The sequence below is a fragment of the Malus sylvestris genome, chromosome 9 (assembly GCF_916048215.2).
Source record: "Malus sylvestris chromosome 9, drMalSylv7.2, whole genome shotgun sequence".
In the NCBI taxonomy this organism is placed as follows: domain Eukaryota; kingdom Viridiplantae; phylum Streptophyta; class Magnoliopsida; order Rosales; family Rosaceae; genus Malus; species Malus sylvestris.
The window spans coordinates 71391-96423 of NC_062268.1; the positions used below are offsets into that span (position 1 = coordinate 71391).

Here is a 25033-nt window from a genome sequence, read left to right on the forward strand (position 1 = left end):
CGGGCTAATGGCAGTCGAGGATAGCATGGTGGCGGCAGTGGTGGTGGGACGTGGTGGTTTCAAAGATGGTGGTTGTTACAACCACCCCTAATTATATGTGACAAATGTTATTTTCACCCCAAACTGTCATGTGGTAGCAATCTAACTAGGGGTGGGTTCAAAAAACCGAAAATAAAAAAAAAAAACCGAAAACCAAACTGGACCGAGGTCGAAAAAAATCGAACCGAAACTCTCAAACCGAACCGAATTGAATCTGGCCAGTTCGGTTTCGATTTTTGAGGTTTGAAAACTGAACCGAACCGATATATATATTTAATTATTTTTTTCAATGTTTATAAATAGTTTAGTTATACAATTATGACAAAACAGAACCTGTTGTGAAGTTGGTTTCAGTGAAACTTTCCAAGCTAGTGGAGCACATGGGTTCGAATCCACCTTATGCCTCCCGGATTTTGGAAATTTTTTTTCAATGTTTATGACCAAATCAACAAAACCCTAGCTCAACACACATTTCCCTAGCGTAGCCACACTTATTCTATTTTCATTCCCCTCATCTCTCTCTCGTTCCTTGCCTCCAGCTTCCTCCATGTCCATTTCTCCATTCTTCTCCATAACCCGCATCATTCTTTTCTATTCCAAGCTTCATATTTGTGAGACCCTCCATGTCCATGCCTCCAATTTCTCCCTCTTCTCTCTCTCATCCCCTCTTCTCTCTCAATCCTCCCTCTGGCTCAAACACCCATCCTTATGGCTATGAGCATGCTGACCCTGCGGCATCCTCTCTTCTCTCTCAATCAAAAGGTATTCAATTTTAGGGATTTAGGAAGAGAAACTTAGGGTTTTCTAGATTTTGGGATTTTGGGTTATTGATTTGTTGTTAGTGTATGAAGATAAAAACTTTGGGTTATTGCTTTGTGAGGGTCGTTGGGAAATTCTTTGGGATTTTCAGTTATGGAGATAAAAATGGGTGGAGATGCATAGAGGTGTGTGCTGCAGATTATGTATTGGTTTTAGATTCAATAGACGGACAGAGAGCAAAGAAAGTATGGGTTGCAGATCATGCGTGGGGATGCAGATTATGTATCTGTGTTTGTTTCTTTCCATCTGATTCAATCCAAGTTTTTTTATTTTATTTTTATTGTGTTGGATAAAAGATTCATGTTCTGACAAAAAAAAAATTAGCTTTTCCCTTTTCGTATTTTGCTACATCAATAACAGCCCACAAATCCTGCAAACTGTAAATGAATATAATTGTTGTTGTGATTTGTAGATGAAGATAATGGTTTGATCAGTACCAATATCCAGATTTACCGAAAAAAAAATCATGGTAAAAACAGAACCGGGCCGAAACCGAATCGAAAAAAACCGAAAAAAAATTGAACCGAATCGAAATTTCGGTTTGGTTTCAGTTTCTGCAAAAAACCGAACCGTTTCAAACCTAACCCAACCCTAAATCTAACTTCCCTCTTCTCTCTTTATGTCCCCCCCCCCCCAAACCCCGAGACCTCTATCTTCTTCATCTATCTCTATGTACTCTTTCTCAGCTCTCCCGTACCTCTCTCTCTCAACCTCTCACCTCATTCTCTTCTCCTGGTCACGCTTAAACCTTGTCACCATCAAGGGAGGCTCGCAACGAGCCTAGCACATCTTCCCTGGGAGTTCGACGGCACATGAGCAAAAAGCTTCGACGAACCCTTCCTTTTTTCAGTTAGGTAAGTCGCAGATCTCTCCCTCTCTCTATTAGTGTGATACTTGGTTGTAATTTCTGAGTTAAATCTTTCCCTCTTTACGTAGGTTTTGCCTCGGAATCAAGTTGGGTTGAGCACACCTATTTTCCGACGAACCCGTGAGCGTCGAGGGAATCTCCAGTCACCTCTGACCGTGTCACGGTTATTTGAGGGTAGCAATCTCTTCCCCTTACTTTGCTCGTCATTTTCGTACTTAGATCAGGGTCTAGAACCTTTGTTTTCAGGTGACCAGAGCTGTAGCAGCTCCGGCCTTCTCTTTCGGCAAACCCAGGCCATCCGGCCTTCTCTCACCCTCGGGCCTTAGCCGTTTTGGGCCAGCCCAGTACCCCAGCCCGCATCCTTTTTATTTTTATTTATTTGTTTTTAAAACCCAAAAGGCCACGAGCCTTATACTGAAGGGCCTTGGGCCGGTTTTTGTTAAAGGGCTTAAAGCCTTGCCCTTTCGTGAGGCCTTAAGGCCGGCTTATGTGTGGTGTGTGTGTTGTGCAGCCCGTGTGTGTGTGTATGTTTAGCATGCGTGTGTGCGCGTGCGTGTATATGCATGCCGTGCATGTGTATGTGTGTTTGGGCTTAAGCCCAAACCACCATTTTTCACCTTAAAACCCTTTTAACTCAAAAACCTTAGAATTCTAAAACCCATTAGACCCTAACACATCCAACCCCAAATCCCCTATTTTATTTAGTTCAAGCCTAATCTTTTAGAAAATCCTTTTATTTATTTATTACATTTTTGTGCTTAGGTAAAGTTGCTAGTGGAAAAATTCTTAATCCTTATCCGCATGACTCTTCTGCTAAGGAATATTTGTGAGTGGACCCCTTCTAAAATTACATGATTTTATAGTTTAATTGCATAAATGATTAGCATGCCTACGAGTTTATGATTTGATTTATGTGAAGCCTGTTTATTAAATACACTGATTTTCGTCTCATGTTTTTGGTGAGGAATCAATTGTTAATCTATATTGAGCTATATTTTAATATATCGTATTTTCTATAAAAACTATGATCTGGTAGACTATCTGATGGACGACGATAGGATGCTAGAACATGTTTTAGAAATCCCTCTTTATAATATAGACGATAGATGACTTTATACTATAAAGTGGTTATTTATGAGAGGCGTAACTATTTGTGCGTACCTAGAGGACACTATGCCGCCTGGGGCGAGGATCTGTTGTTAGCAGATAGGCCGGGAGAAATAATCCCTAGCTATGGGCTGAGGGACATGGAGTAGGCATTGGGCCGGGAGTTGGTAATCTCTGGCTACGGGCATAGAGACCACGAAGCAGGCATTGGGCCGAGAGTTATATTTATTCAGTGATCTTTCTAGCAGCACACCGCGCTTATGAGACGATCTACGATACGTTTATTGTTTTGATTTCCGCGATGTTATTCTGCGATATGACTTTGGAGATATTTTTGGCATGCTAGGATTTTGATTAAATCCATCACTTATTATGCTAGTAGTTTTCATTATATAAACTGTAAGGGTTAGTACATTAATAACTGTTTTATTATTATTGTATATATGAACTTGGTCTACTCACCTTTATTTTGCGCCCCCATTCAGGTCTTAGAAATGAAGACTACGAGACGACATACGAAGCATCCCCTACCAGTAGCAATCTATCACCCACTTGTGTGATATCTTGTAATGATCTTTCCTTTTTGTAAATCTTGAATTAAATTGTGTTATGTGCACTCTAGACGCTTCCTTAAACTTGTTTATTACTCTGGATTTCAAATGTTTATTCATAAATATTTTCTTATAATCATTGCTCTTGTAATCAATTAATGGCTTTTGTTACTCTCGGATGTCGGCCAACACATGTCTATCCTGATATTCGAGAAATATCAGGGTCAGGACGTGTCAATGGTGACACTGGTGAGACAGTCGAGGCGGTAGCGGTCATATTGGCGTGGGCGATAACGGTGGAATGTTGAGGTAGCAAAAGTGGTGGCACACATAATTTTATTTTTCTTAAAATTCTAACTTTGTTTTACAATATATATTTATTTTCTATTATTTTAAAAACTATTTTTTAAAAACAAAAGAAACATCAATTTATAAGGAGCGTAAAAATATTTGTCGCTCCATAACGACCCTCAAATACATTTTTATTTATTTAAAATTAGTTAATGAATACTTCAACATTTTTAAGCTTAAAATAATTATTTAGAACAAAGATATTCTAGTAATCACTTCAATTAATTTAGTAAAAAACTTGTATGATACAATCAATATCATACATACTCTGATTCAAGAAAGTTTTAATAAACAATTTCAACAAAAATCCCCATTCCAGCTCATCGAGACTCCTTTTTTCTGATCAGTTCGATCATACAGTTTTGAGATAGAATAAGCGAGGAGAAGAGAGGGCAGGTGAGTGCGATAATACATTTTGGGGGAAATGACATTATAGATTGGTGCTTCAAGCCATGCAAAGCGAAGATCAGTTTTTTGATAATCAAACTGGATGAAACTAACTAATCCAAGAGAAGATCATTTTCGAGTGTACAGCTAACCCAAGCTGCTATCGACCAGGAAAAAACAATTATACATACAGCTAATCCAATCTCTTAAATATCCAAGCCGCAACTTTAACCCAAAATCTGAAAAGAGATGTCGTACATGTCATAATCATCAATCTGTGAGCCTGTGAGCCATATAACACGCTATGAGGCATTCGGCTTAACGCATGATCACCTTATTTTCTTACAAAGCTCGTACCCACGACCTGCTCCTGAATCGAGTAACCTTCCCTGCAAAAAATTTGGCATACACATCCTGACTTGCATTCTTCCTGTCAAAATTGGGCAAGAGACTATACAGAAAATTAGATTGAAGAATATGTGTATTGGGAACATAGCTCAAATAACAGGCCCATATTTGGCAAGCCTGGACCCCAAAAAAAAAAAAAAAAAAAAACAGCAATCGCTTTACAACTGCAAAATGCGGTACCAACTCCGATTCACAAGGCCCCAATAGCTCTTAAAGCCGCCAGCTAAATCAGATGCAAATGGCATAAGTAAAATTCGGCAGTAATCAAGTCAAATTTGGAACATTGCGGTGGCTATCAGCAAACTCACGAACTAAACGCTTTAGAACCCTCCCCCCTTTTCCTTGCATGTGCCCGTAACTATTGTGTCCTCCATCACAGCTCCTGCTCTCTATATAATCTGAAGCTGCACCAGCAAGGGCCTTAGACCAAACTGGCACTAAGGTTTCAACTTCCCCTTGCTTTAGGTATTCAGCAGGAAGAGCCTGCACCTGCTGTAACTGAAATATTTAAACAGCGGAATCTGAAGAAATATGCAAGCTCTAACATCCGGTGCCCTATGTTTCTCATTGGTACAGATACATTCATAAGTTGATATAGAAAGATACAGAAACATTTGACAGACACAACATAATTTTGAGCGTATTCAACAATGTAGAGCATAGTGTGATTTAGAGCTTAGATTTTAGGTTTTATTATGGGGTTGGTTAATCACTTAGATTTTAAAATCTATGCTATCAAGGGAGATCCATATCCAAAATAATCAATTCTATAAAAAAATATTGGGATCCAAGATGAATAAAATTAAGCATGGTGTGATTTTCTCATGTGTCCGCCCTTTGAGAGAAATGACATCCTGCAGAGACAATCTATGGTATGTACACACATATGGTCAGGTTTAAGGAACACTAGCTTTTAGAGTAGTTCTATACCGTTCATTTAGCTCTTGGATCAAGTTGCATCTAAACTAACATACACATACACACCTCCGTGTGTGTGTTTGATATGGTCAGGTTTAAGGAACACTAGCTTTTAGAGTAGTTCTATACCGTTCATTTAGCTCTTGGATCAAGTTGCATCTAAACTAACATACACACACACCTCCGTGTGTGTGTTTGAGAGAGAGAGAGAGAGGAGGGAGAGAGAGAGAGACCGCTGTGCGTAACCATCCACGTAAAGATTCCCAACAAAGAATAGCCTTCAAGGTTGTTCTCTCGCTTAAACTGCATATTGCTGCCAACTGTTGCAAGATTGTTGCACATTTGTGAACCTGTGAGGAATCAGTAGCAAATAATTCCTTAGCTGCAAAGCTAATCAATATGTTTTAGGACAAAGTGCAGCTCATCCTAGGTGGTTTCTCAGTCAGTTTTACTGTTTGAACAGAGTAAAGATCATATCAATAATATATGCCTCCACTTTATTTTTATTTACATGAGTCTTTACTTGCAAAGGAAAAACCTGAAATCTGAGGATATTGTAAATTTACCCGTGACATTGCAGAAACACCAAGTAAAGCATAAATTAGGTTTGATACAAGTCCCTCGCCACTATGGGAGATGACTTGAATGGCCATTGCGCTGAATGATCCTTCAGAGATACAAGTCATAGAAGAATCTAACAAAGAGGCCAGGCCCACCTCCAAGAAACCTAGCAGGTCCATACAAGATAGATAATAAGCCTCAATCAGGTAGCACTTATACACAGGATAAATCAAGCTCAAGGAATAAAAGATCAAGCAACAGCACTTCCTGTGAAGGACCATAAAGAGAAACGACTTCAGTGAGAATACTGTCAGTTACCCACAACTATTGTTCTTGTTGTAGAGAGGAAGGTTCTTTTGGCTTATAATATGTGGAAATGGAACTGACTTCAATGATATGAGAAGTAAAAACTTACTTCAGATGCAACCAAAAACACAACGATGCCGGAGTAAAGTGACGAAAGAGTAAGCATTTGAAACATATAAAATTAAAAGAAAATTATATAAAAATTTATTGAAAAATGCATGTAGAAGGATAAGGTTTCCAATGCTAATAATGAAGTTGCCCTAGCAGTATGAATGTAGTAGAAAGACAAATGAAGCAACAGCTCGTAAATTTTGCTTGTTGGCCTTGGATCTGCTGTTAATGGAGTTAGAGTTGGAATGTGTCGTACTCATAGGTAGCATGAGACTCAACACCATATTAGGTAGAGACGAAAAACTAAAAGAGGAAAAAACAACATTCATTTGGTCGGAGTGTTGAAAGATGAAAAAAGAAGAGACCACCTCTAGGGCCCTCAGAAACCCGATCCCCCAAATTGGAGAGGTTGGCAAATGGAATCTTATGTCATTCATTTAAGGGTATAGTAAGAACATGATTTAATGCTCTCCTTCATCTTTGCAATCAAGAAATAAGGAATCCCTCCATCCCTGCCCTTATCCTCCCTACTTCTACTAGGCCTCTTCTATCTTCCTTGTTTCTTTCATAGTTCTTACCAAGCATAGTGATAAGAAAGACTGGGTTAGCTTAGTACAAAACCAAAAATGAGAAAAAGGTCATATATAACCAGTTTTTCACAAAATATGAACCTATTAGTGATTATTACTTGCAAATAAAACTTCTGTATCAACCCTTAACCGCATATTGGTCCCTAATAAAAAATCAATAGAAAAAACTACAGAAAAATCAAGAAATTATCTCTCTTTCCAGTAAGTAGAAAGAAAAGGCAATATCAGCTTACAAGATAAGTATGACATGGACGCAAGTGCTGCACCACGATGCATGGCTGTGCAGCATATAGCTGCCTTTTGAAAGGAAATTTCAAGAAGGGTACCAGATGCAGCCACTACTTCCTGAGATGTCACCAAACTAGAATCATCATTTAAGTATATAAGATAATTAAGCCCTGATTTAATCACTTCAATTATAAAAGCGGTGGAAGAAATTCTATAGTGATAAGTGTACAAAACCTTACGAGTTCCGCGCACATATGTGGATGCAAAATTTGTGTACGCCTCCACTAGATCAGGCTCTTGGTCACATATGTATGAAGAATTAAGAGCCATTACCGATGCTGCGTATGTAAATCTCTCCAAAGTGGTGACAAACAAGGGCCCATACTCCTCTTTATGGCCAAATTCTTCAATGACAACAGATGCTGAAATGGTATCATTCCAATATGAAGAAAGAGGAAATAAGTAACTACAAGAAACCCAAAAGAACATACTGAAAAAGTTAAAATAAATCCTAAAAGTTGAACCTCCTGTTCCCACTAACTCCCAACCATAGATATCACAATAAAAATCCAACAGTTGGAACTATGTGGGCCTTTTTACTGTCTTGATGAAACCAAATTAAGGCTAGGACAAACAAAATAATGTCTGACAGATAAAAGCTTTAACCAAAGTTTGTACCCCCTACGTTGTAAAATGGTTCCTTAAATAGTAATTATATTCACTTTCCTAGTGTTGTATAATGAAAACGCCACATGTTGTTAACCTTTGGGAGTTAGCTGTAACATCTTAGAACTTTCAAGCAAGTAAATGGGACATTTAAAGCCAGCATCATACATAAAAGTTTACAACATAATTGCAGTAGATCGTCTCGCTATCCTATTCTAGCAGAAAAATCATTTAATCATCCTGTCTCACTCCCTCCTCAATCACTATCTCAAAAATGTAAGCCACCTCACGTTAAATCGCCCTATGATCTGATTCTTGCAGAAAATGGTTCATCTAAAAACTAAGTAGGATAACAGTAAAACACAAGAAGTTTCCCACATAATGATATCAAGGATCCTACCAGTTCTTATGTAGCATTCATGACTTTGGAATGTGACATAATTTGTTGATAAGCAATCTAGTACTTTGGGCAGTAATCTTAAGAAATGTTGACCTGCGCAATAAAAAAGTTCAGTTATTGTGTGCACAAACAAATATATACACTTGCACAGATGTTCCAATGTGAGATATACCTGATGATTGAATTGCTTGTGTAAGAGCACGGCAAGCTGCTGCAGATAAATTACCATTCTCCATGTGCTCAGACCTGAAAAGTTTTTCAAGAATAGGCCAAAAAACTTGCAACAGTGCCAGCATACAATCATCTGCAGAAGGCCCACTCTGGACAGATGTTGCTAGATGACTGAATACAGTTCCCACCCTGAAATTAAAATTAATTTCAAAAATTTATGTATAACAGCATAATACATAGTTCTGGGAAAATACAGATTCCTAGAGCACCATAAAATCCAAGAAATGAAAAACCCAGCTTTTGACATGAAACCTATAAAATCTATTCTTATTCCACAACTTTATGATTGTGGAAATGACTATTGAGCTCAAGCACACACCAATTAAATTCAATGACATTGACTAGGTACAGTTGCCAAACAGAGATCACACAGAGCTAGAAGTGAAAGTAATGTGTTACATAGATTTGGAAAAGATGTCCATGTAACCTCTAAAGAAAAATATATCAAGCAACCAACATGAAAAAAAATGACCAAGAGAGCATTTGGCCAATATTAGCACCAAAATTGAACAAAACATTCTCCAACCAAAGGGCATTTTGCAAATGGGCGTGGTCTGGAGGCTCAAATCAGCCCCCATAAGGGCTAAAAAGTGCCAGCTTGGGCACATAGGCATTTCTTTCTCGGGAAGCTCACCACTTGATGGCATGGTAAAGAGGTACTTGGGCATACTAAAAAGTAACAAAAATATAGGGTCGAATCTTTAGCCCTTCTTGGTTGGAAACGGGAAAAATTAGCCGGCTACTATTCCTTGAAAAATTACATTTTTGAGGGCTAAAATTGTGCCTATGGCTTTTATTACTCCTTCATGTTTGGAGATGGCTTTAGGTGATTTTCAAAATGGGTTATGAGGTTCTACTTTTCTCAGATTCCACCATTAAGTTTTGAACTTGTATTTACACCTTCTGTTTCTTTAAACATCTAATCCTCCATTAAATTGATGAGTTTTTTTTTTTTGTCAATGTGGTTCAAACGTTACTTACATGTATGGTAGCCCATACAAGGTCTCAAGCTCACCATGTCATCAATTTAATGGACAACACAATCAATCCGACCAAAGACATAAATTAATACAATTTATGGTGCCAAATGGGAAAATTGAACTTCATGGCCCATTTTGAAAATCACCCCTAACATAAAGAGTGTGAGTAAGCCCCGCCAAAAAAAACATAAATAAAAAAGAATCAATCCCCAATACCTATAAGCATATGCAAAACATTTGCCAAATTTCAAGTATCATGTGAATTCTACAATTCTACAAGCCCGTGACCCAATATCTATTTAAATTTTTAATGACTAGGAATACCCACAATATTCCCTTCATAACAGAAGCAACATTTCACAGGCTCTAAACAAGTAATCTTTGAGCAAACCTGTAAAGCCCTCTTGCACCAGAGTTCAAAATTTGTGTATACGTAGCAGGATTCAGTCTAAGACGGTGGCTATTATCTGCATCTACCTAAAAGAACATTGAGACACTATTGCATATCAGAATCCACAGATGGTTATTGATCAGTAGTAGTACCAAAAAAATCCTGCAATGAACCATGGTACAAGGCCTCTGGCAACCATATGATTTCAATGTAACAAATTAACATAAGAAACAAAAGACAAACTTACAAGTTTCCCAATGGCTTCAAAGCTAGATGAAAGCAATCTAGCCAACAAGCTGCTCTTTATTTCTTTATTAGTAATAGAACCAAGGATCAGACTAACAGCACTGATAACTTCTTCCTCATCTTCCAAAGGTAAATATCTCTTCTCCAAACCCTACAAAGATGAGAACACCATTTATAAGGCAAAGACTGTGAGAGAATGCATGTAAATAATAAAAACAACTATACATTAGTTAGCAAAATTTGCAAGCAAAATTTTTATTTTAAAAAAAAAAAAGAACCATTAAAAATAAGAAACAAGAAATTCTCAGCGGTGTCATTGGGTGAAAGAATCCTTCATTAGATATGCTCTCAACAGTAACAGACATTGACATGCTAAAATGCATAAGCCACGAATTCACGTTAATCAAGAAGCAAGCACACAGATCAAATGTCAAGCACACATCTATGTTAGAATGTATTATAGTCAGATAATACTTCACCTCTCCTATCCACATCAGAATCTCCAAATTCAAAGGTTCATACATCACTGCAGAAGCATCTTCACAAACTTTGCGCAAAGCAGAAGCACATGAACTCGAGGACAGGGGTTCTGATATTCCAGCTGCTAGGAATAATCTATAGCACCAATCAGCAGAGAAAAGAAAATTGTGAGTGCTAATATATTTTAACAAATTAGGCACATGTTAAATTCTTTTACACAATGGTTTACCAAAAGACAGTAAAGAAGATGAAAAGCACTGACTGTAAATGCATCAATTGGAAGAAGAAAGTGCTTACAGTAAGGGTCTAGCATTTGTTTGAAAAGTAGATATCCACTTGGAATAGGAACCAACAACATCTGCAAGAGATCTATACACCTAAATAAAGAAAAAAATCCATCAGGTATACAAATCAATATACGCTAGCAATCTTCTGTGAACTAAACTGCTGAAACCAATTTTTCCCCGCAAATGAGGGGAAGGGGGAATCTTTGACATACAATGCACATGATGCCCTTCAGCTCATCTAAAGGCCTAGTGGCCAACGCTGTGACCAACTGCATGATGACCGAAAAATCAAAGTTTTGGACCTCCTGTAGGACTACCTCGGCAACCTGGAATATGGAACTTTGATATTTAAAAATACATTTACAAAGCAGAATAATCTCAAATACAATAACTTTCTGAATGGCTGCTGACAGTCCTAAGAGCAGTTGGGAAAGAGCACAATCAGGAGAACCAATTATATACAAGCACACACAAGATCTTTCTTTTAAATATATGCCTGCAATTTTAACAACTTGTGGATTCCTTTCTTTCAGTTACAACAGATTGAATCCTTAGCCCCATATCACACCAAAATAAATTCGAGTTAGACAAAAATGAGAAAATCAACAAACAACAGCCGAGGATTAATGGGATTCAGCCTAAACTGGGTTAAATCCACGTGTGATGACAACAATCATCTGTCAAAAGAAGAAGAGAATTACAAAAGAGGAGCCTCTTGAAATTATTCTTCGTACTCTCCCAGACTCTCAATCACATCGAAGGGTTCTCAATAGAGAATCCTCAATACATCCAAATCTCACAATCTCATTAGGCTTCCTCCAACCCGTAGCATCTTTTTTGCACATTAGTGTCAGATGCGTAAGTAATATTCTGAGCGCATGGATCACCAAAAATTTATATTGTCCATTAGCAATGACTCTGTGGTTAAGGTTACTAAGGGGAGGCTATTTTGAGCTGGATGATTCTCGCTACATATGTATCACCAAAAATTTATATTGTCCATTAGCATTGACTCTGTGGTTAAGGTTACTTAGGGGAGGCTAATTTGAGCTGGGTGATTCTAGCTACATATGTAGCACTACTCTGCACGAAGAAACTATTTTGGAGGAAGGAATAGGGGTTTGGTGTCGCAAAGACGTGCAGTCATGGCTACAATTAGGGCTGTTTGGATAGATAATAATAGACAGATATTTAAAGATATGAGAAGTGATGAAGTGAATTGTTTGTGGAAATGGATTCATTTTTCGGCATCAGTGTCTCCAGAATTTTAGAAGACCTCATTTTCTGTTTTCTCACATTGGAATGCTGTTGTTGCTTCATACCTATTTTCATTGTCTTGCATCTTGTTTTCTTTAAATAACTATTCAAAGTTCCTCTCAGTTGATCTAACAATTCAAAAACAAGCATCATCCTCTTTTGAGCAAAATCATCTTCCTCAGTTACTGACTCCAAATACCCACAGCTTTCCACCTCTTTCCATGGAGCATCTCCACTCTATCCACCATCCTTGGGTCAGCAAGAGTCACAGAATTGGGAAACAGAGCTTCAAATTCATTAACCTTCTCCTCGAATTGATCAGTCATCCAAAAGAGAGGAGCTCCCACAACCTGTTTGACATCTCATTCAAGAGAGAGTGAGTCATCCATCCAATTCCTATGGATAGGGATACAGGGCTTGACTTGAAAACAAACAACTGGCGCCGACCCATCAATTTCAGAGAGTGCTATCTCTTCTTCAATTTAGTCTCTCGGATTGGCTAAACTCCATTTTCTTTTTTGTCTGAGTTTAATTCTTCCTCTTGTACGTCGATCACAACTCAAAACACCTCCCAGATCCAAATCTCAACAGAAGCTCTTGAAATCAGCTCCCCCATAATCCTTTTTGCTTTCTTGGACCATGTAAAGTGAATAGAAATCTTTCCATTCTTCGCTTAATGACACTCTCCCTCATATTGAACCATGCAAATTCTGCATTGTGAAGGTCTCGATAATGTATTTCCTCAATTTTCAACCTTTCCAACCACCAAACTCCCAGCTCCAGCAGTTCATGTTCATCATTACTATTAACTCTGAAAGCTATCCTCCCTAATCCGCTCACTTACACATGTCTCTTCACTCCTCTCATCCTCTTCAGCTAGCTACCTCTCCTGACTCATCGCTGCCTACTTTCCAACCTCCCCCCTGCAACTTCAGGTCTCAATCCTTAAAACTTGTAAGGGGGATATAAAATTAGGAAAACTAATGAAAAGGGCTTGAAAACTTTGAGTTTTAATGATAAGGACAAAATAAAGGTTAAAGTGAATAGTACCAGGATTGACTTTTTAGTGTAAAAATGTGGTTTTTCGTTAAAGTGAACAGTACCGGGTGCTTTTCGTTAAAGTTCCCTATAAAATTTGGGGTTCTTATGTGTTTCTAGTATTTCCAATTCCCAACTCAACTAATCCAATGGCTGGGAAAGGAGGTCCCAAAGTTATAAAACTTGTGAGTTCTTGTTGAAGTGAAAGATTCTGCACGCGTAGACGCACATATACATACATACCAGAAGAAAATTAACATAGTCGTCCTCTTAGATATTCAAAAACATTAAAGGCAACAACATAAGGTAATTAGATAACAAATAATTGAGTGTAGGAGCATATGTTGTACTTGCCACATTAAGAGCAAATAACTTGGTTTCCACCTCCTTCCAGGGTATTGGTGTATTTGCAGATGCCCACCCACCAAAAAAAATCTACAATGGGATAAATAAAATAAAAAATGAGAAATACTAACTCAACAGTAAAGAACTATCCAAATAAATAAAGAAAAAACATGCAAATATTTCTTATGAGATTGAACATGATGGCAAGCTCTAGCAACATGTTGAACGCGTAATCTTACCGCAGACAATACCAACAATTAACAAGAATAAAGGTTGCATCTAACACCTATTGGAATAAACATTGACTGGTGAAACAGTGCTCTGAAATATTATTTTCGACCCAATGTGCAAGTTACTGAAGAACTATTACATGCAATGATTTACGCAGCAACACAAGTCGAGTCCATAATCAAATAAGCTTATTCAAAATACAAATCAACCACCTTCTGAATAAATGTAGCAGATCTTAAAAGATGACATATATCCACTAAAAGCTCAACAAGGTTCATCCTAAAGTGGAGAAGACCATCAGGCAGCTCAGGTGTTCCTTGTTCATCATCAAACATAGAACCATCTACCTGTCAAGTCAACAACAAAGATTCACTTTTTATATATCTATCATTATAGAAGTATTCTAATTACCAGAAACAATGAAAATGAAAGTATAGACCAGAGAGATCAAAATACAGAGTAGCTAACTCCTATTTCATCATGTCATCAAGAACAGCATCTGCAGCATATAAATATATCATATGTATATATGTGTGAGTAATGAAGATCATTGTCTAGTTTGTATAATCTCTTTCTTCATGGTAATCCTTACTAGCTCTGTTCCAACCAGGCTTTAACAGTTAAAACCTAAAAAGCATACACCTTCCCTCTAGGCTCTAACTAATACCTCACTAAAAATAAAATAACTAAATCTACCTTTAGGGGTTTAGACATGATAATAGCCAATGAGAAGTAGCAAGCCCATAACAACCTATCCCCTACCTATTACGTCTGATAATGGTCATTCTAAAACTCTTAATCATCTTTAGGGACGACCAGTTAGTAACTGCAAGCACAGCATAGAAGATCAATAGCCTCCATCAGCTTGGAATGACCAATAAAACATAAGCGCCAAATCTTGGCATTGCCTATTCCCTCCTCTCGAACAAAACATGGACCTGCTTGATGTGGATTTGAACAAAAGGCTTTAGCATCAGTAGTGTGTTTTTAAGTGCTTGAAGCTAGAACTGGATCAGACACAGAGGGTGGTAATACTGTACAGTCTAAAAATTTAACCTTCACACAACATACTGATAAAAAGCAACATGATTTACTCAGCTTAGAAAGGCATCATGCCACAATCCGTATATAAAAAGGCAGACAAGCAAAATAGAGACCTGAGCACGCAACAACAGCGCATCAAGTAATGCTGAAAATACAGGGAAAAACATGTCTTCCACTTGCTTCCTCTGTTTTGCACCATCCTCATCAAGGCCAAGAATATAGCTTGCAAAACCAGACCTAAGAATATGAAAAACTCGCAATGATGATCATTGAAATTTAATAGAGAACGCCAAAAGCCTGAAAAATCAGCAGATGCTAACATTTCTCACCATAACAGGAAGATCATAGCAAGTAAAATTTAGCAACTCATTTTCCACTGTCCGTGCATTATACCACCTAGTCTAGTCTCACAAGTTAAAAACGATCTATCTCTAATCTCTAATAAAAGATAAACATTAACATTTTTTGTTGGTGGATACAACACTTACCTAGAACAGGTTGTGAATGGAGTCTAACCTAAATAAGGAGAAATTCATAGAATCACTAAGGACCAATAAACATGGTACTCCATAATTCTTCAATCATCTTTAGGTTTTCTTTGGTCCCAGAATTGGAAACAGATCGTTCACAATTGCAACCATCCTTTCAGACTAAGTTAAATACAGACAAACAACAATTCACCTTCAAATTGATAAATAAATTTAAGTACCAAAATTGCACGGTTGAGTCTGCTATCTCCCAGTCTTCACTTGGAAACGTCACGCAGCTGCCAGAATTTTTAAAGGGTAAGATACAAAATTTGACACATGAAAAAGAATCCGACACCAGGCCATATCAAAGAAGACTTCAGGCAACCGAACTGTAATGAATTTTCTTTAGCATGCATGAGATAATTCTCCATATCTATTGTGATCATTTGAATCAAAAATAAGAATTTGGCCTTTCCTGGCCTGATCCTAACGCGTTGCTATTCAGTGTTGACTCATTAACATAAGATGGTATTCAATTTTAGTGCGGAAGGTGTCATGTTTGAACGTTTAACCACTCTAAGTTTCTACTAACTTAGTTACTAACTACCAATAATACCCGGGCTCAATCACATTGTTGCAAGCACGTCTGGACCTTTTTATCATCCTTAACACTATAAAAGATGGGTGACCTTACAACAAGAAAGAAAATAGAACAAAAACAATACCTTTTCAACTAATTCTTGTGTCTTTACCGATATATTTGTTGAAAAACCCGCACACTAGACCTTGTTCTTTAATGTAACCAACGGCAATAGACTAAACTAGCAAATATTAGAAAACTTAGAAACACACTGGTTCGGCAGAACTTATGCCTACGTCCAGTTGTGATTTCTCTAGGTAGAGAAATCACCGCTCCTTTGATTAATAATAGAGATTACAGAACTTTTGCAAACCCTATAACTAATCTCAAAACTCTTGGCTGTCTGGCTGTTTTCTTTTTTCTCTTAAAAAATCAGCCTTGCCGCACCCTATTTATAGACATAGGGTTGGCTTACATGTCCCAAAGCTGATTTCATTCCTATATCTAAGTGGATTAGGAAATTACACTTATCCAAATCCAAATAGACTTCTAGAAATCCAAACCTAAATTGAATAAGGAAACTGAAATTCTTTCCTAATCCCTCTAGGACAAGAATCGGTATGCCTCTAGGTTTCCTAAAACAATCCTAAACTAACTAGGACATATTTGACGAGCCAAAATCCTAACAATCTCCACCTTGGTGAGTCAAACCAAGTCTTGATCGTTGCACCCCAGAGTATCTTTGAACCTTCTTGAAGCAGCTCTGGAAATCTTCAAGAGTCTTCACCTTGGCAATCTTCTTCTTGCCTCATTGCACCTCAAGTGAGGAGGTGCTCCACTTTAATCAATCAACGAGATTGATCAAGTTCAAGCAATGCTTGAACTTCTTGGCCGGCACTATCTTTGTAAGGAAATCTGCGGCATTGTCATCCGTATGAACCTTTTCAATCCAAATTTCCTTAGATTCCACCCAATCTCTAATTCTGTGATACCTTGCTTCAATGTGCTTTGATCTTCCAGAAAAAACCTGATTCTTTGCCAAGTGAGTGGCACTTTGACTATCACACTTCAGCTTCACACAATCTTGAGTGATTCCCATTTGACTTACCAAGTCACTAAGCCAAATCGCTTCCTTTCCAGCTTCGGCCAATGCAATATACTCTGCCTCTGTGGTCGACAAAGCTGTAATTGGTTGCAATAGTGCCCTCCAACTGATTGGTCCTCCTGCACATGTAAACACATAACCAGAAGTTGACCTTCTCTTGTCCAAGTCCCCTGCATAATCGGCATCCACATATCCTAACACCCCTGCACTTTCCTTTTGCCTCTCAAACATAATCCTTTGTCGCCAAGAACCCTTCAAATAACGCAAAATCCATTTTACTGCATCCCAATGTTGCTTTCCTGGATTTGCCATGTATCTGGAAACGACACTGATTGCTTGAGCTATATCGAGACGTGTGCATACCATTGCATACATGAGGCAGCCCACTGCATTAGCATAAGGCACATTCTTCATTACTTGTTGCTCTTCCTCGGACGTAGGACACTGTTGCCCACTTAACCTGAAGTGAGCCGCCAAAGGAGTCAAAACTACCTTTGCTTCTTGCATGTTGAACTTCTCAAGAACCTTCTGAATATACTTGGCTTGTGATATCCAGATCCTTCCAGCGGTCCTATCTCTCTGAATTTCCATGCCAAGAATCTTTTGTGCAGCACCTAGATCCTTCATGTCAAACTCCTCGCTCAACATCTTCTTCAAGTCTTGAATTCTAGACTTGTCTTGACAAGCAATTAGCATGTCATCCACATATAGCAATAGCAATATGATCATCCCATCTTGGAACACATGATAGTACACACAACAGGTCATATAAACATCTTCTAAAATTGATTTTCAGTATGAATGAATCAAACCTCTTGTACCACTGTCTTGGAGACTATTTTAGGCCATACAGGGACTTCCTTAGCTAACATACTAGGTTCTCTTTCCCATATTCAACAAACCCTTCTAGTTGAGCCATGAAAATCGTCTCCTCTAGATCCCCATGAAGAAATGCTGTCTTCACATCCATCTGCTCAATCTCCATGTCATGCTGAGCTGCCAATGCTAAAAGCAATTTGATAGAAGTATGCTTGACTACAGGTGAAAAGATCTCATCATAATCCACACCTTCTTTCTGTGAGTACCCCTTAGCCACGAGCCCTGCTTTGAATCTCACGGCATCTTGTTCATGTAGTCCTTCCTTTTTCCTAAATACCCACTTGCATCCAACTAGCTTTCTATCTTTGGGCTTAGGAACCAACTCCTAAACAGAGTTCTTGTAAAGAGACTCCATTTCTTCTGTCATAGCACTTATCCAACTATCTCGCTCATCACTAGCTATAGCTTCTCGATAAGTAGTCGGATCTCCTTGACTAATGTTAAGAGCATAATTAACTTCGTCTTGGTCAAACCCAAATCTGTCAGGCTTCTTCTTGTTCCGATTAAGTTTGTCTAGTGCTATGCATCTCTGGAATGCAGGTGGATTGTTGGTTGGAGTTCGAACCCTTTGGGATGTCTGGCAGATTGGAATGCCTTCAATCTGCCCTGTTTCTTGCTCCACCTGATTCCTAACTGGTGAACGATGCTGATGCTCTTCTTCCTCAAAACCATCAGATTCGGCCTCTTGCTCGATTTGCTCCACCTGAGCTTTTTCTTCATCTGAACTGATTAATGGAATCTTTGTTGCTTCAATTTCAGCATCGTCCGTCTTCTCCCTACTACTCTCGACTTTATTAAGAGGCATGGTTGTCTCATCAAAGACAACATCTCAATTGACAACCTTTTTCCTGTTGTTGAAATCCCAAAGCTTGAAACCCTCAACTCCTTTCTCAAAACCTAAGAATATGCAATGTGTAGACTTCGGTTTGAGCTTGGACCTTTCATCACTTGGAATATGTGCATAAGCACTACAGCCGAACACCCTGAGCTTGGAATAGTCCACCGGCTTCTCAGACCATACCTCTTATGCACCCTTAAAACCGAGAACCGAGAACTGTAGATGGTGACCTGTTAATCAAATAACTTGCATGATTAACAGCTTCTGCCCAAAAACTATCAGGCAATCCTGCATGAAATCGCATGCTCCTCTCTCTCTCCATGAGAGTTCGGTTCATCCTCTCAGCAACTCCATTTTGTTGGGGATTCTTCTTTACTGTGAAGTGCCTTATGATGCCTTCTTGCTTGCAGTAATCGGTGAACTCATTACTTGTATATTCACCTCCATTGTCACTTCTCAGGTACTTGATCTTTCTTCCAATTTGATTCTCGGTTTCTGTTTTCCATTCCTTGAACTTTGCAAAAACCTCGGATTTCTGCTTCATGAAATAAACCCAAACCTTCCTAGAAAAATCATCCATGAAAGTAACAAAATACCTAGCTCCACCATTTGATTTAATTGGTGCAGGGCCCCAAACATCTGAGTGAATATAGCTGAGTTGCTCCTTGCTTCGGTTATCTACACTGCTACTTGCGAATGATACCTTTCTTTGCTTTCCGAGAACACAGTATTCACAAGAGTCCAGTTTGCAAGATGACACGCCTTCCAAGAGGCCTTGCTTGCGTAATTCTTGCAACCCTTTTTGGCTTATGTGCCCGAGCCTATGATGCCAGAGTTCAGTCTTGTCTTCTACACTCTGATTTATAGAAACAGCTGCTCCCCCGACTATAGTGGTCCCAATTAACTTATACAACTTATTAGGTTGTAGGTCACCCCGCATTACCACTAGCAATCCTTTGGTTACCCTGAGTCTTCCTTTTTTAGACTTGTACTCATAACCGGCCTCATCTAAAGTACCCAAGGAAATCAAATTCTTTCTTAGTCTAGGGACATACCTGACTTTCCCCAAAGCTCGTATCATCCCATCGAACATTCTGATTCGAACAGTGCCGATTCCTCTTACAGGACATGAAGAATCGTCCCCCGTTAAGACTTCCCCGCTGCTGACTTCTTTGTAAGTATCGAACCATTCCCTTACTGCACACATATGAAAAGTGCATCTGGTATCCAAAATCCAATTGGTGAAAGCCTTGGAGCCTGATGTTACTGAAAGAAGCTCGCCGTCACTCTCATGCTCGGTGACTGCACTAGCTGAACCTGAGCTTCCTTCCATCTTGGCTTTCTTCTCTTTCCAAATCTTGCAGTTCCTCTTCCAATGATCGGCTGAACCACATTCGAAGCAACCTTCCTTCTTTTCCTTTTTCTTCTTGGATTTTGACCTACCTCTATTGCCGATTTTCTCTTCCTTTGTCTTTTCCCGCCCCCTCTCCTTGCCTTTGGCATAAAGGCCTTGAGAGCTTTCAGTTATATCATCCAGTTTAGCATATGACTGAAGAGCTTGAATTACGTCTTCAAGCTTCAAGGACTCTTTTCCAAACATTAGAGCTGTTCGAAAGTGCTTGAAAGACGAAGGTAGAGACCTCAGCAAGATGATAGCCATATCATCATCTTTGTAAGTTTCTTCGACCTTCTGAAGATTAGCTATGCAATTCTGGAACCTGCATACATGATCTTCAATATCACCTCCTTCTAGTCGAAGCCCGAATAGTTCATCCTTTAGAAAAAGTTTATTGGACACGGTTTTGCCCATATAAACATTCTCCAACTTTTCCCATGCTTCCTGGGCAGTCATCTTTTCGGTGATGTGTGACCGAACTGATCTTGTGAGATGGATCTCGATGGAACTCTTGGCCTTCTTGAGAACCTTAGTCCATGCTGCCTCTGTCATGTTTTCCGGCTTCTTACCATCGAGTGCATCATCCAAATCCTGTGTATCAGTACGTTCTTCATCATCCTTTGCCAGTCCGTGAAGTCATCCTTGACGTCAAAGGGCTTTAACGCAGGTCCTTGATCCGCATTCATCTTCCCTTTTGACATCGTAGAACACCTTGATCCTAGCTCTTGATACTAATTGTTGAAAAACCCGCACACTAGACCTTGTTCTTTAATGTAACCAACGGCAATAGACTAAACTAGCAAATATTAGAAAACTTAGAAACACATTGGTTCGGCAGAACTTATGCCTACGTCCAGTTGTGATTTCTCTAGGTAGAGAAATCACTGCTCCTTTGATTAATAATAGAGATTACAGAACTTTTGCAAACCCTATAACTAATCTCAAAACTCTTGGCTGTCTGGCTGTTTTCTTTTTTCTCTTAAAAAATCAGCCTTGCCACACCCTATTTATAGACATAGGGTTACATGTCCCAAAGCTGATTTCATTCCTATATCTAAGTGGATTAGGAAATTACACTTATCCAAATCCAAATAGACTTCTAGAAATCCAAACCTAAATTGAATAAGGAAACTGAAATTCTTTCCTAATCCCTCTAGGACAAGAATCGGTATACCTCTAGGTTTCCTAAAACAATCCTAAACTAACTAGGACATATTTGACAAGCCAAAATCCTAACAATATTGCCTTGCCTAATGAAACATGAAAAAATGTTAATTAAGTAAATAACCTCAAAAGTGCATCAGCCAGTGCAACTGCCTCAGCACTTGCTTCCACGATAAGAGATGGTGCCTGGAATACAAAACAAATTTAAAAGTTAATGAGAAAGATAACTTGGAGTATGATTTTCTTATTTTTGAAAAGAAAAAATTTTATTGGGAACAGAACAGAGAGTGAACAGGACGTCCACCCACAGCAGTTACAGGAGGGAAATTAACAAAGAGCTATATCAATACTTACAGCCTGGCCAATCTCTGACAATAAGCAAGCAAGACCACCTACTACTTTCTCATCACCGTTACTAAGAGCTGGCAGAAGTAATACTTCTTTAAGAAAATGCACCCTGCATAACAAAACATGGGGCAGCCCCTACAGAAGAAAGAATCTGTTAATAAGATTATTTATTCAACAGCTTGCAGTATAAATGCAGAGAGTGCAAGGTGGTGGGTTTTGCGCTCAAAATTAGGATGATGCAGAAATTAGGTTTGTGTTACCTATTTTGTTTGGTGTCCTATTTGGGTTTGGATTTGACTTCTTGGTTAGATTCCTTGATTGGTGGAGAGATTTTGCTAATTACCTATTTGATTAGGATTTGTATTTGTGTTTACTTCCGATTAGGATTAAGATTCTCATTGTAACCTAAGTCCTATGCACTATAAATAGGACCTTAGGGTTAGTTTATTTGTGTGCCTCACCATTAGTTTAGAGAGTTTTCTCTAATTGGGTTTTGGGTGGAGGTCACAATTTGGAGACATGAACGTGCGGCAAATTCATGAGTCATTCGTTTGGAAATTTGGGGAGAGACAATTTGTGAGTTAGAGAACAATTGGGGAGAGACTACTCAGTTTGTTATGGGTTCTCCACTCGTTTGGTTTAGGGTTTGTTATTTGTGGGATCTGGGTTGTGAGAGTTTAAATACTCTTTTGTAATCTCTGTTTGTTTAGTGAAATCCATCGCCATGCTTCGCCGTGGACGTAGGTTTTATGCTGAACCACGTTCAATCTCTTGTGTACTTATTTTGAGATTGTTCGCTTTTCGCTTTCACCTATGCCATTGATATTTGGTACTCTATTAGAATTCGCTTCCGTTTGCGCATAAAAGTACAACACAAGGCATATGAACAGAAACACATACAAATAGGATCAAACAGTTGATGGCATCACATCGTCCAGATATTAAGCAAACATAATATATGCAAGAATGATTAATTAAAGTAATAGCATAAATGATTAATTAAAGTAATAGCATACCTCATGTCGACTCACAAGCTCAACAAGAACTTCAATTGCCAAATCAAATGAAGATGACATCTATGCCAACAATGCAGAAATAGATCAATTATGCAACTTAAACATATTTTAAGTATTAAATTTGGGTAAATAAAGTTATACAAATTACCTGCAAAGAATTAAAAACAAAGTTGAGGAGTGGATGCGCTGGTAGTAACCCATGGGGAATCTCCGAAAAACATCCAGCTCGAACCTGAACATAATAACAATTCTACTGTAAAAAGAAAACCAGAAATGCCTACCCTTTAATAAATAAAAGTTCAAACTTCTGCAAAGAAATTTATGTCACGGTATAAGGTGAGAGTACCACAACTGTATTCAGAGCTTCAACCAGAAACACAACTTGGACATCAACATTTGGTTATTTGATGGCAGCAAAACATGCAAATACTTTTTTATTGCATTGGACATTAGAACAATTGAATGATTATCATACCCAACTTAATAAGCAACGCAGAATCTTTCTGTTCCGTTCAGGTAGTTGTACACCACTATCAAACCCTTTCTCAGATTGCTGCAGTAGGAACTCAAGAACCATAGGTGTATGCGAAAGAAGCTGCATAGGCGAGAAGTGATACAACAGAAAGATAAATACAAAGAGAGCGAATAAAAGAGGAGAAGATGCGTGTGATGGAGAAATATAGGAGCATTGAAATGGAAAGAAATTTCATAAACCTCTTGGCCATACTGGCTTCTGTCAGCTGAACTTATTTTAGAGTCAGCATTTTGGTTGTCTAAAATTTCCTCTGGTAAAACAGTAAGCATCTCCAGCACAGCAACATTTCCATCAACCTGAGTCTGTAGATTCTGAAGACTATAAAATAGTTGCTCAACAGGTTTTCCATGCTCAACAGCTCGCAGTATAAGTGCAGACAGTGCAAGGCAAATTTGTGTCAAAAGCTGATACAAACAAACAAGGACCTTCATTAAATGTAGTAATAAGATAAAGGGGCAATAAGATAATATCTTTTGTTCCAGCCATGAAAAACATAGCCTGCTCTAGCAACAATTTAAGGTGATAAAGCAGTAAAAGACATAACTTTATCAAAATGGTCAAATGTTATAGCCTTCATATAGCAACCAACTAAAGCATCAGAAGGTTTTCTAGAGATGGGTAGTAAAAGAACCTGATGAGGGCCAGAACTAAATCTTTTAGCAGCAACAAGAAGGGCATTTAGCAAAGCATCTTTGGCTCTAGATTGCAGGTAACAGCCCTCGTTTTGGATCTGGAATGTAAAATGACGATAAGCAATATGTTATATCTTTAGAAAACTAGGCATGCAAGAAACCAAATATATGATTTACACACAAATATCTAGGTTTCACGCAGCTATCAAAAGCCCTGGCAAAGAAAGAGTGGCTTCAGCGGGTAGACAGAGCCTACACATACTGACATCTAACTAGCAAACAGTGTTCTTCTCATAGAAACTTCACTAGGAACACTTTGTGTAGCCATACAATACAACTGATATGCCAACGTTAGCAAGCAGTACAATGTTACATTCTAATTGATCATCATTGAAACGATTTTCCAAGTAAGGAGGCAGTCATCATTTTCCATTACAAGTTTCACACTTTGTGCCTCAGATCACATAACAATGTATTTCCATTAATTCCAGAAATATGCTATTTCCTGATTGCCTCTACAGAAAAATATACAAGATGAAAATAAACAAATTTAACGTTTAACAGTTGATTTGGCCATGAACTAAACACACAAAAAGTTGATTAGTCAGTCCAGTATTTACAACAGCCCAATGCACCAATCACCGGTCAATCAGTAAGCAAATGAAATGATAAACTGTTGTAAAGCAAAGCAAGTAAATAAGAATCATGATTGTATTTGTATGACAGCTACCTTCCGTTTGAGAATCTGGGCAGCGAAGAACTCGACCTCGTAATCAGAGACGACGGAGTGGTGAAAATCGGTGGTGAGTATTGAGGTGGCGACCTCCCAAGCGGCGTCGGTCTGCTGAAATTGAACCAGCCATTGATTTGCCGCCACGCGGTTGCACGACTCTGTATCGTGATTTAGTACGTGAACCGCCTGCGCCACCTTCATTTGCAATTCCATTTTCCCTCCTCTTTTAATCCTAACCTAATTACTCACTAATCCTCCAATAATAATAATAATAATAACTCTAAGATACGAACGTATGGCACTGAATCATCGAAATCGCATCACCAGCGTACGACGCCTGTAACTCATTCGGTCATTTACCCCGCTTCAGATTTCTTCCAACCATTCCGCTTCCATCTGACGGCTGCTAACAACCCATTTGCCCTCACTTGGCGCTGTGGCTTCTCTCCTACCGTGACAGGCAACAGAATTGGGCCCCGGCCCAAACACCAAATCCA

General features: G+C 38.6%; 1 protein-coding gene and 1 long non-coding RNA gene across 8 annotated transcripts; one reads left to right on the top strand and one right to left on the bottom strand.

Annotated features, from left to right (window-relative positions):
• The first annotated feature begins 521 nt into the window (after positions 1-521).
• LOC126582804 (uncharacterized) lies at positions 522-3486 on the top strand. 3 transcript variants are annotated; one of them, XR_007609597.1, is made up of 5 exons: positions 522-801; positions 1271-1712; positions 1795-1900; positions 2489-2552; positions 3319-3486. It is a non-coding gene; the product is annotated as an uncharacterized LOC126582804 (long non-coding RNA). The 3 variants fall into 3 exon arrangements; XR_007609596.1 differs by lacking the exon at positions 3319-3486 and having other exon boundaries at positions 2489-3306; XR_007609595.1 differs by lacking the exons at positions 1271-1712; positions 1795-1900; positions 2489-2552.
• A 646-nt stretch (positions 3487-4132) lies between these two features.
• On the bottom strand, positions 4133-24958 carry LOC126582799 (transportin MOS14). Of its 5 annotated transcripts, XR_007609593.1 has the most exons (25): positions 24534-24957; positions 23803-23901; positions 23351-23575; positions 23112-23231; positions 22785-22868; positions 22637-22696; positions 21627-21755; positions 21397-21458; positions 15550-15606; positions 14954-15077; positions 14009-14143; positions 13575-13655; positions 11138-11251; positions 10936-11015; positions 10638-10773; positions 10160-10309; positions 9913-9998; positions 8483-8670; positions 8311-8403; positions 7479-7666; positions 7250-7361; positions 6015-6175; positions 5682-5798; positions 4456-5022; positions 4133-4361 (listed from the first exon to the last, which is right to left on the bottom strand). XR_007609593.1 is itself a non-coding variant. In XM_050246997.1 (24 exons), exons 1-24 carry the CDS (start codon positions 24747-24749, stop codon positions 4795-4797), a joined length of 3045 nt encoding a protein of 1014 aa, XP_050102954.1. In that variant the 5' UTR covers positions 24750-24957; the 3' UTR covers positions 4133-4794. The 5 variants fall into 5 exon arrangements, 3 of the variants coding, with proteins under 3 accessions (XP_050102954.1, XP_050102955.1, XP_050102956.1); XM_050246997.1 differs by having other exon boundaries at positions 4133-5022; XM_050246998.1 differs by having other exon boundaries at positions 4133-5019; positions 24534-24956.
• Between the last annotated feature and the right edge of the window lie 75 nt (positions 24959-25033).

Coding starts and splice junctions, on each gene's coding strand:
- LOC126582799 (XM_050246997.1), bottom strand. CDS start 24,749: ATGGAATTGCAAATGAAGGTGGCGCAGGCGGTTCACGTACTAAATCAC. Junction 23,902..24,533: donor CCCAGATTCTCAAACGGAAG/GTAGCTGTCATA, acceptor TTTACATTCCAG/ATCCAAAACGAGGGCTGTTA. Junction 10,310..10,637: donor TTCTGATGTGGATAGGAGAG/GTGAAGTATTAT, acceptor TCATCTTTGTAG/GGTTTGGAGAAGAGATATTT.